The sequence below is a fragment of the Rhea pennata genome, chromosome 6 (genome assembly GCF_028389875.1).
Source record: "Rhea pennata isolate bPtePen1 chromosome 6, bPtePen1.pri, whole genome shotgun sequence".
NCBI classification, from domain to species: domain Eukaryota; kingdom Metazoa; phylum Chordata; class Aves; order Rheiformes; family Rheidae; genus Rhea; species Rhea pennata.
In genome coordinates, this window is record NC_084668.1 from 7,567,510 (window position 1) to 7,579,719 (window position 12,210).

At 35.0% G+C, this 12,210-nt stretch overlaps 1 protein-coding gene across 11 annotated transcripts in view; it reads right to left on the bottom strand.

Moving 5' to 3' along the window:
• R3HDM1 (R3H domain containing 1) overlaps positions 1-12,210 on the bottom strand; it is an 81,012-nt gene that overhangs the window by 19,624 nt on the left and 49,178 nt on the right. For 6 of the 11 annotated variants that reach the window (XM_062578272.1, XM_062578276.1, XM_062578274.1 and 3 more), the window contains 8 exons: positions 11,831-11,939; positions 11,636-11,731; positions 10,210-10,247; positions 10,075-10,125; positions 9,710-9,936; positions 6,741-6,995; positions 3,191-3,345; positions 1,350-1,451 (listed from right to left, as the gene is read on the bottom strand). In XM_062578272.1, coding sequence (XP_062434256.1) covers positions 1,350-1,451; positions 3,191-3,345; positions 6,741-6,995; positions 9,710-9,936; positions 10,075-10,125; positions 10,210-10,247; positions 11,636-11,731; positions 11,831-11,939 — 1,033 coding nt within the window. Of the gene's footprint in view, positions 1-1,349; positions 1,452-3,190; positions 3,346-6,740; positions 6,996-9,709; positions 9,937-10,074; positions 10,126-10,209; positions 10,248-11,635; positions 11,759-11,830; positions 11,940-12,210 lie in introns of those variants that run through there. The other 5 variants (XM_062578281.1, XM_062578275.1, XM_062578279.1 and 2 more) reach the window with 5 other exon arrangements.

The window sequence follows — 12,210 nt, forward strand, 5'->3', positions numbered from 1 at the left end:
CAAGCTATATATATCTATTTCTATTACATGACCAATATGAGTAAATTCATATATGGTATAGTTCAAGTACGATGAATCATTGAAACACGGTATTACCAACAAATAAATAAATCAGACTTCTATGTTGTTACCAACTATGGATGAGTCTCACCTAAATTATGAGCCAACCCTTTTCCCTGTAATACAGAAGTTGCCATCAATAATAATAAATATTTGAAACTGCCAACATGGATTGTATTTGAACGTATTTCCTGAATGTGAAATGATCTGACACTTTAAGACTGCAAGGAGTTTCATTTTCTGTTTTAACTTATATACACTTTACAACGATTGCAAGTAATAGGCTAAACTTGCACAGAAATCTCACATAGCCTAAACTACCATTTTGAGAATGATAAATTATACCAACTGCAGTTCCTGTGTATTCAAACTAACATACGAAAATTCGAACCATATTCAAAATAACATGAGAAATAATGCTAAAAGCAGAACACCTTGCACAAAGTGCAATTCCCTTTAGAACTGTGTAACTAAGCACAGGTAACTAATGAAATAGTTTTAGTTATATGCAGACTGTTGAATTCAAGTACATAGTTATCTGTTCCATTAGAAGACATTTCTGATTAACATTGAAAACAGTAATAAAATAAACAACTCTAAATATATAACAAAACATGTACTGTATCACTTGCTTATCAGAAGGTCAGAGCAGAGTTTTGGGAGTCAGAAATCCTCAATTTTCTACCTGAATGCTAGTTCAGATTCTGTCCTAGATAACTGGTTTGTCTTTTATTAGGATTTCTTTTTGTATTAAGATGACTCTTAAGCCTATTTTGTTTTAATGTTTACAAAACACTTTAATAGATTTCACTTCCAGTTCCTTTGTTTATTAAACAAGGGATGCTGGTGAATTGGGAGTTTTAGTATTCTGGCAGAGGCTAGAAAAATGCAATCTAAGAAATACAGTGAAGCTGATCTCTGAAAAGAGATTTAAGGTCAACAGAAGAAACAACAGACATGGAAAGAAACAACAAGATAGGATGGGAAGAGGTTAATCCAGAGACACAAAAATAGGCACTGACTGGTTAACAAGACAACATTACTGAAAAACTGCTCCCTTACAGTGGGAAAGAAAATGTTGCCTGAGTTGTATGCATTCCCATTGAACTTGAAAGAAACATATTAAAATCTCAGAAACTATTTTCTCTCCACTTAGGTAATGTTTTACTGTGATTAAAACTTGCCTGTCACTACACTGGTATCACACACCACTTGCAAACAATTAAGCAAAGATCAGCATCCACTAAAAATTAACCAGGCAGAGAAGAGATGAACAGAAGATATAGTACCACAGAATATTGCTGGGTAGAGGAGACTGGCAGGAGCAGGGGTGGATAAGAGACTGCGGAGTACTGAACAGGCTGTGAAGAAGGCTGCAGAGGCCGGACAGGCTGAAGAAGTAACAGGTTTATAAACATGGTTAGCACCAGAGTAAAAGAGAAATGAAAATAGAGTCAAAATCTTTTGTAATAGAATAAAAAAATTATGCTGCAATCATTACCAGAAAGGGAAGGGATTCTTCCTTTTAAACTAAAAGACTGCACAGTATTAATACAAAAGCCATTTGCTGTATCTCCTTCTCCCAGAAGAAATACATTTATCTGTTTTGTATTAACTATAAAATTAGGCAGTAGATTAGTACTGTTTAGCATTTACTGTTTCTTTTAGAAAAAGATCTTTCTGAAGTCACAAAATGCCTTTATTCTAAACACAAGCTGTTTCCAAACATCTAGAGACACAATAAATGTACTAACCACAGATCAAAACATATTACTTTCAGTTATTCAACATTATTAAAATATTTTATAGGAACCATAGGTACTTGAATACCTAAGAGCTACTGTTGCTAATAATATCCAGAACAAGTAAAACTTCAGCATTTATTGAAAAGGCAGTCTCAGAAGTTGTAAGGGATTTGTGAAAGAATCTGCAAACAACACGCACTCGTAAACCAGATAATGATAAGGAGTACAAATGAGCCTTTTTCAAAAACAGACCACCATTACTGCAGCATATGCAGCAGATAATCTGAACAGAAGATTTCAGCTAGGGAAAATAAGCGAGGATGAAGGTACAGCTCAAATTCTACAAATATTTTTGTGACAAAATTTGAAAATAATTTGAAAATACTATGGGAGACTACAGCCAATACCTTGGTGCCTAATAGCTGCTATAAGAAGAGGTAGAACCCTTCCTCATCCCTCCCCACATAAAATTCTTTTTGTCTTCTTTGAGGGTTAAGGTCATCCTTGATCTGACCTACTTCACTAAATTTCTCTAGCACAAGACAAGAATGGAATACTTTTTATCCTTCAGCATGCAGTTTTGTGAGCAGGGTAAGCCAGTGTTACTAAAGAAGCATTCATTCATGCCCTACCAGTACTAAGCTCCCTCTTTTGTGCTACCAGTACTGCTTGTACAGCCCAAGAATTCACATGGCTGAAGAATTACCCTAAAGGCAAGGGGCGGGAGGGGAAATCAGTTGGATTATTTACTTACCCAGTTCCCTGACCACATCACTGTTGATGTCAGGGCTAACCAGGCAGTGTGACTAAGGATGATGGTAGAATCCATTTTCCAGAGCAATCTAATCTATGTTTAGATTGGCTTAAGCTGCTTATAAAGTCACACAAACAGTGCTAACATCACTTGCTTGAGTCACCCAAGTTGCACAATTAAACATCTTATGAGGTCAACTCCTAACTTTAACTGAGATAGGAGGAGACAGTGGGATAGCAGTCAAAATGCAAGTAAGTTAACCCAAACAGGAAAGGGCAGAAGGACAGTCCAGTAGTTAAACAGGCCTGTCCTGGTTTTTCACTGTCACTTCTTCGCAGGATGAAAGTTGTATCATGGTGCTTTCTACATTCTTGATACCAAAACAGCTTCAGAACAGCCTTTATTTTCTATGTTCTTAAGGAAAGCCTGCCTACCCTGTGCAGTTAGGAGAAAGACTGACAGGTCTGACAGTCATGCAGAGGAAAGGAGATCCAGTTACCGATATCTGTGTAGCTATTGCTTCTCGTTTCACGTGTCCTTCAACAGAACAAACCTACTGATGCCTTATTATCAGATAGGGATACAACAATATTGATCATCAGTACAATCACCATGTATTGGACATGTGCACCTGTGACAGGACGTGATTAGCAGCTGGCTGTTGCTGAGGTGGGAGGGGAAGAGGTGGCTGTTGCAGAGGTCCAGGCACTTGGGTCCTAACAGGTTGCTGAGGCATTGGAGGATTGTACACAACTGGAGTGCCATCTGGATTAAGGAATGGCTGACCTGAAAAGTTAGAGAACAACCAGAAGACAGACAGCTGCATTATTCAAGTTTGGAGACAATAAAGGCAAATGTATTCAAAGCAGGCAAAATAAAGTCAAAATCTGAAAATAAATGAAATTATAACTATAGGTTTCACAATCCATATTTATGCCAAACCCCCACAACTGTATTTAGAATAGTAATGACTAAAGTGGCCTTATTTGACAAAACTACATGCAGTTAAACACGAGTGTTCAGGTAAACGGAAAAGGAAAAAAATAAACAAAAAAACCCTAAAAAATCTTTACTTAGCATATATAAAAGATGGCAAATATTTATTTCACCAGTCTTGAAAATTTGTTTTTAATTAAGTGGTATGAATAAGGCAAGAGTAATAAAGGAAAATTCTACTAAAAATACTATTTTAAGGAACATTTAAAGGTAGTTAAATGAATCTCTTTTAATCAATTTGAACACCGAGCAGCTTAAAGGCAAATTATTCTTTTAATCTATATCGCACAGTAGTAAAACTGTATTCCTGTAACTGCTAATAAGATTACTGTTAAAGACTCTCTTCCCCATCCATAAATGAATTGACTTTTAGCTTTCAAATCAAATAATGCAGTATTATTCCTCCTATTTAATAAATTTTAACGTCAATATTACAGTACTGGACTAATGCAAAAGAATTAGAAAAACTAAAACTGCTTAAAGTAGATTACGAACAAACAGTGATTTATTTCAGTTGGGGAAAATGCAGGAAAAAAAAATCAAAGGAACAACAAATGAGTCAGTGAGGACCTGTATTTAATTAAGGCTGGCTGCTTAGACATGTGTCTTGTGCTGAGTGATGGTGATGTCTAAGAAGGTCCAAGCACTGATGTAAATTAAATTCTTCCCTTCTCTGATATAAAAGTTTTCTTGTATATTTTTCCTTCTAGAAAGGCGCAAGCTGAGACTAGTACCTTGGCCCCCCTGTCAGGGCCCTTTTACAGGGGACTGCAATGCTCTTCCACCATATCTAAATGCAATTGGCCAGCCAACGTCAGAGTTGCTGGGTGGGCAGTAGGGAGACTGAGGCAACTGATGCAACAGATGGACACAAAGCATGAGCACACTTAAATATCATTACCGACACATGCAATTGGACTGCAGGTGGTCAGGCTATGTTCAGTTTAACTTAACTGATTCCTCTTTAATGCCCCAAAATTGGGAATATTCACATACACAGGGAACCACAGATTTTATTTCCTCCCATCACTTTCTGGTGTTCACTGAAGCCTAACTTGTTTCCTATAGGGACTGAATTAAGAATCACCTTTTCTCAATTACGCTCTTCAACTACTGAGTAGACTGACTCTGTTGACCTAAGACCATTAACTTCTCTGTCAGACATGCAGAAAAACTAATCATGCTCTTTGAACTCTGACTATCATTTGGAACGATAAAGCGAGAAGAACAGTTACAGAATATGACGACTCAGGTATATTAGTTATAATTCTTAAGTTTATCTGAACCTAGATATTCTCTGTTCTGGAAAGCTTTATCTTCTATTAGACACTCATTGGGTATATGATAATAATCTGTTATGAAAGAGTATTAGCAACTGGTTTAAGTACATAATGACTAAAAACAATTCAGTTTGAAATCAAGCTAGTTTTAATAAATAAGCTAAACAGTGTCAAGTCTACAATTCTGCTGCCTTTTCTGAGGTGGAGAGTGTGTAGGGACAAGTTCTTAAAGATGAAAAACGATTTCAGCCACGTTTGTTTCTCTGCCCTTCCCTGCTGCTATGTGAAAGTCCCATCAATGCAACAGGAAAAATGACCAACAGTACAGGAGGAAGAAAATGAAACTAAATCACACGCAAAACATTGACAAGCACATAACTGAATGGAAGATGACATGAAAAACACTTATTTAAACAAAAAATTGTAGGATCTTTTAGATGAAACCACTTTCAAGCTGATGGTACTCTTTTGGTTTCTGCAATATCTGTTCTGTTCTGCAATAATTCTAAAGACTTTAGCATGGTCATGCTGTAAACTCGTAAGAAAAATGCTTCTTCATACTGATGTATTCAAAGTACTCTAATGTACACAGACCCTACAAATTCTTATTCATGCAGCAAAAGTTCTTCACTAATCAGTCACCACATTTGTCTTGAGATGTTTCACATGCACACAACGGAAAATTCATAATATGCATGACTATCACTTTTTGACTAAGAAAGCTAAGATGACAGTTATTTCCAAGATGTAATTCTAATATCAGCAAATATATTTGCTTCAGATTGCAATGACTGACTATGCAAATTAGGCACAGTACTTCAACTATTTGTTTTTAAGAGAAACATGAGGCCGCTTATCAATACGCAGATTCACTAACCTAAAACATTCTCTAATTCAGTAAAAACCAGCAGTTACTGATTTATGTTTATGAAAAAGATCTGTTTTAGTATAAAACTATACAGTTGCAGAAGTCAAACAATTCAATAAAAGACCTTTTTAACAATACTGAAGAGAAACACTTAGTAGAAAAAAAATACCATATATTCAAATATAATAAAATTCATCTACAGAACAGTGAGAAATATATCCTAAAATATTTCCTTTTCTACAATAAAAAGTATATTAAAATTTAAAAGCCCAACTTTTTCCAAAGATCAAAATGTGTTGCATACAACAGGCTAATTTGAAACCTTCAGGATTTCTAAACTTCTACGATAGAGTAAAAGTTTGCTCAGAGAATGATAACCAGTCTTTTAATCCACACGAGCAGCTATACATCTCTTCACATCCACATTATTATGAAGCAATCTTTTGCTCACTACTCACTAAAATTGGAGTATTGGCCAAATATGCTAATATATACTCCTCTTACAGACTGACAAACAAAGGTTCTGAAATAGCATGTAATCTTGTGTCCATTGCTCTTGCATTAAGGCAGTAGTGTCACAAGTGTGCAATAAAAATGTATGTTGAGACATAAATAAAATGAAGGATGATAAATTTCAAATCAATATGAGCATTTGTTCATGGACTCTTTCTCACCTCACTGAATTTTGTTTAATATTAGTACTGTGAAAGACAACTCCCCTGCCAAAAACCCTAAACCATGGATTTAAATTATTCTGCTTTCTTGATAATAATCATAGTATTCTCCTATTTTGTGCAAGTCACCCACTGAAATATCACATACAAATTAAAAACTCTACTGGGGGAAAACAAGTGAGTTTACTTATCCCTGTTATGCTAGAGTCATGCTTTCTTTTTAAATTAAGTGATCTAAACAAACACAAACACCATAAAAACTTAGGAAGAAAAGACAATATTGAAATTCAATCTCACAAATGGTTCACACATTTTTCTCTAAGTTCTCAACTGTAACAAAAACATCCACAAGCGGTTACCAACCTGTTTGAGGGTTGATCAGAATACTGCCAGGCGGTATGCCTGCCGCTTCCAAGGGAAGCAAAAAGAAGCTAGTGCTAGTAGGTGCCACTTGCCCACTTATGCCACCATCAAAGGAAAGAGAGTTACTAGTGCTGACAGTTGGATAGACGGCAGGCGTGCCATGAGAAGGCTGGCTTAGAGCTGGCACTGGAAGAGGCTGCTGGCTGTGAGAAAGAGAACCCGTGGATGACCCTACACTACTAGAAGACTCTGAACCTAGGAAAGGAGTAACGAGAAATTGTTTTTACCTCGTGACAGAAGCATCATGCTCACTTAAAATATATATCTGTAAATGCTTACCGTTAAAGCTCAGCATATAAGAACATTATTACACAACAGTCTTTTCAATGAACTTCCCCTTTACCTCCCCTGAAATACCATCACAAGCTTCCTTCTGTAAACCAAGGGCCAATTCGGCACTGCTTTGCACTGTGAAGTGAGGCTTTCATATCTGTATCTGATTTTCTGGACAGAAAATATACACTGGTACACATGTGGATGTACTACAGTCCAGTTCATCCATAACTTGAATGACTGTTCACATATACCAGAATTATCCATGTATACATACCAGTTCACCCAGTGGTTTGAAAATGCTGGATTTACTACATACACACAGATTAGAACTTCGCATATGTACAGGCCATTGGATAATGCAGATCTGCGGGTCCAGTGCCTCTTCAGATACAGTAGCTAAGTTTACGTGCTCTGCAGACCTAGATAACTTGCACAAAATCAACCCTCCCCCTTCATTCCCCTTAGAAAACACTCACCGGCCACATTTCGGCCTGACAATTTTCAGGTTGAAATCAAGAATACATCTGGAAAAAAATCCAGCAGTATGGTAGCTTTAGGCTAAATAGTCTTATGCAATAATTCAAAGTCCAAAGGACTAGAAAATAGCTAAATGATCATTTTATAGATATGACTGACTACAAACTGCAAAGCAGTGGAGAATCAGACCCTGAGCTTTCTGAAAGCCAATGCATGCAACTAAATGCTACATTCCAAAAATTCAACACAAAGAGGCCTACAGAACTTCACTGTTCCTAGAGATCTCTGTGTGTACAACTTATCACACCTTTTATCAGGTCTTTGCTATGATACTTGCAGGATTTGAGGACAGAAAATAATTGGTCAAATTCTTCACCAACAGCCTCTATACAATCCAGAAGAGAAAGCAAAGCTAATAAACAGTACTAAAATGAAATTTATCTATTGTTTGAAATTACTTTACAGTCCTTCACAGAAATTTATAATTGTGACCCTTTTACTTGTGTGGATAAAAAGCTAATATAGCTCAAAGCCCTTAGATATGTTGATTATTAACCTTTTTTTTTCTATTGAAAGATGGACTGAAACACAAAGCTATGAATTATAAACAGGGCAAAATAACATAACCCAGTCCTACCACACAATCCTCACTCAGAGTGACTTCAATTACAATTTGTTTACAAACATATCTGCTTCTAGATTATGTAGAGAAGTTAGGCTGAAGCCATCATAATTAAAGCCAATTACATCTTTGACCAAAATGAACAAAGAAAAATAATTAACACATACAAATTCACCACAACCTGTAATTGCATTGAAGCAACAACTACTAAAATAGGCTTTCTGAACTTCAGATGCTAACTCTCCTAAGGCCAAAATAAAGTTTCCAGTGAAATTAAGAATCAATTTAAATTCTTGCAATTTAGAATACAATACCATTTAAGAATATGTCTTATGTATACTGTTGTCAGGTTGTAATTTTTTTTCAGGTTATACTAAATATTTTTACATTGCTAAATGAAATAAGTCAATATGAAGTCACAAATTCAAAGCATATGTAGAAATATTAGAGAAATGTTTTGTAATAAAATTTACATAGCAAAAGGGACAAACAGAATTGCTATTGCTATGCAGCTAGAGAGCTATTCTATTTTATTAAGACAGAAAAGTGTAATGTAATTATGAGGTAGTGGTGGTTTAAAGGGAAGCAAAAAATTTAAACAGATTGCTCTTACTTATAAAACTTGTTTTGAATGAGTCACGCACAATACAGGCAAGCAATCATTTTTTTTTTTTAAACAAATCTGCTCCATATTCTCAAATAGCACCACTGTAATCCACCCATTTACTTCAAGTCTCAAAGCCTAATCACAACCAAGATCTATTGCATCAGATAACTGTATTCCAAATGCTAAATTTAGTAAATTTGTTTGACCCACAGAGGACATGTCCAATTTTTTGAGGTGCTGTTTTGACATCAATTAGTACACTTCTGAAGCCCAGAATCTTATAAAATGACTATTTTTCAACTTTTCTGAATCTTTCAATAAAATAACACAGTTTGCTCCACTGATCTAAATTTTCAGCAATCTAAAAATTAAAAAAAAAAAAAAAAAAAAACTTTTTAGCCACATTCATTTAAGTTTCCACAATGGCACTGAGAGATATCACAATAAATATAATTAACAAATTCATAGAATTTATCACCGTTTTTCTCCTAACTAGCATGGTAGCAGCACACAGTTTCCTTAGACTGCACAATGCAGCTTTATCACACCACAAATAAAGAGTTGGGCTCTAGTGTAATACGAACACTTAATTTTTTTTTTGTTTGTTTCTTATGAAGTACTTACATTGGTAAGTGCTTTAATGTGCTTTGCATGAGACGAAACACATTTAACTTAAACCATTTTAAATTCTGCTTAAAGTCAAAAGTCTTCATTTAATTTGTAATCTGAATTTGAGCACTGTAGACCTAAATCTGTAGTCATTTCATGTATGCAGCACCCACAGCATTTGATGGGAGATGTACACATTGAGTACCTACCAAAATGAGGCCTTTAATTACGTACACTTCTGCAATACGCATTAAGTATCAAATCCATCTTGTACTTTACTGATATATTAACTATGTATTTGTACACATTTTATTATACCTGTCTTAGACAGCCTGCCTGTGCTTTTGCTGCTTCCAGAGCTATCTCCTCTTGTCAGAACTGATATCCCACTGAAGCTGCTGGCTTTTGTTACAGCTGGCTTCAGACTGCGGATGGAGCTATCAGAGTCGGTGCTGCTCCAGGGACGGGGTTCACAATACTTCAGCTCATTCTCGGTACTGCTCTGATGGCTGTTGGTTGATCTCCCTGATGCTTCCTTATTGATTCTGTAAGTTATAAACTAAACTTTTAGCACAAGTATCAGTTGAAAAATAAGGGGAAAAAGAAAAGAAAAGAAAAGAAAAGAGTGAAATGCATGCAGAATACTTTTTTTTTTTTTTTTTTTTTAAGAATGCATCAAATACCTAAATATCTGCCGTCTTTGTTGTGTACTATTAGTTTCTTCCTCCTGGATTCTGTTGACATTTTAATAAGATAGCTTAATATTTATTAATAAAATATAAAAAGGAAAAAAAAAAAGAAACCAGAGATTTTCTTACCTTTTATCAATAAGATAATTCTCTTGGGAACATAGGGACTGAGGAGCAAAAAAGAACAGAGCTTATTAATGGCATCTAAAAACCCTACTACAGCGTAGAAATAAAACAAAAAGCAACTTAAAATCTTCTGTATTACATATGAACTTTCTAAGCATCCTCTTTATATTAAGCTGCCTGAAAAGTCTGCCTCTTCAGTGAACAACCTACACATTAAAAAAAAATAATAAAAAAAAGAAAGTAGGCCTATCTGCTGGAAATAAAACTTAACATTAAAATAGTTATAATTCTGATCCTATTTTACTTATAACAATATTTTTCTGAAGTTCCATTTGCTTGCATTGGGCCTTCCCTGCTTTATGTAGCTTCCCACTGATGTATGACTGTACAAATCTATATAAACAAATTTTGTTAACACCAACTGGGTGGTTGTCTTGTCTTCCCCTTGAAACCATGAAGTAGAAGACAACATTGGCTACTGCAATAACTGTATTCTGAATTCTTTAGGAGCAAGCACACAAATACTAAAAAGTTGAGAGGATGTACAATCAAAAAGGCTATTTTTAACTAATTATGTTATTAACTCCAACTTTTAACATTTGGTACAAATCTTTCTATGGGCATAATACAAAGGTAAACAAGCATGAAAAAGGAGAATGTAATTTCATATGTAAAAGTCCATCCTTTTTTTTTTGGTAGTTGAAGTTAACAAATAAAATGCTATTGGAAAACATTTGGATGTAGTAAATTAGCTACAGAGTTCACAGAATTCATCATCCTTTCTTCAAAACAAGGATCCGGTTTGGGTGTGTGACAGCTACAGATAATGTCAGAAAAAGTGAAGTAATGCATACATTTTTGAAAACATACTTGTTCTGTTTCAGTCAATATTATTAAAAATTGGCCATACTTACAAAAATACGTAAGATTGAATTGCAACTTATACTGTGGCATTAAATGATGCCCTGGGACAGATTACGATACTTTTATGTCTCACAAATCATCAACAACACCAGAGACCCATTAACTGCTACAGTTGCAGAACTGTCATCCTGCTTGATGATACAAAAGTCAAGAAAGACTGAATTCCAGATTTCTGACTGAACTTTCAAGCATAGGGATTAGAACCACTTTATTGTGACTAAAAAAAAAAAAAAAAAAAAAAAGAGCAAAAAATGCACTGAAATAGGTAATACTAGAGAACGCATTAAAATATTTTTTTAAGGTTGTCTCAGCTTGACATAGCTCAAAAAAATTCCTAGGCATTTCAGTATTATTTAAAATTCACTCAAGCTACACTAATGATTCTTATCTGCTTAGTTCCCCTCATATACAGCAAACTAAACGGAAAAAAGCATCTCAATCATGCATGAATGTGTATGTATGAAGCAACTGGACAAAAAACGGTAAGATTTTATATGATACCTACATCTTGTGCAAATATTCTCTCTCTAGCTCTCTGATATTCTTCTTCACGTTCTTCTATGGATTTACTTCTTCTGTCATCTTTTAATCGTATTCTCATCTAAATTAAGTGACACAATGTCAACTTCTAGAGGAAAATAGTATAAATATACAGTCAAACATATCCAGTTGAAGGGGAAAATAATCCATATGTATTTACCTGGTTGTCATCTTTGTCTAAACTAGAGTTATCTCTTTTAAGGATGTACCGTTTCTGAAAATCATCACTCTTCTCATCCTTTATATGCTCACAAAATTTTTGGTCAGGTCTACAAAAAGTCATTAAAAAGAAAAGACTTATGGATTTGTAAGTGTATGCTATACACAGTGGAACTAAATGATGTATACTTGATTAGTGTTACATATATTCAATATTCTAACTGAAGTGACAGATTTTTGGCAAGTCTGTTGCCCTGGCAATGGAAAAGGTACCAAATATATTATGTTCTGTGCAGCTGAGAATTCCTGTTCCTGAGGCATAGCAAACTTGCTTTTAAAATCTCTTCCTTCAAAGTTTTTGCTTCAATTTCCAATTACAGT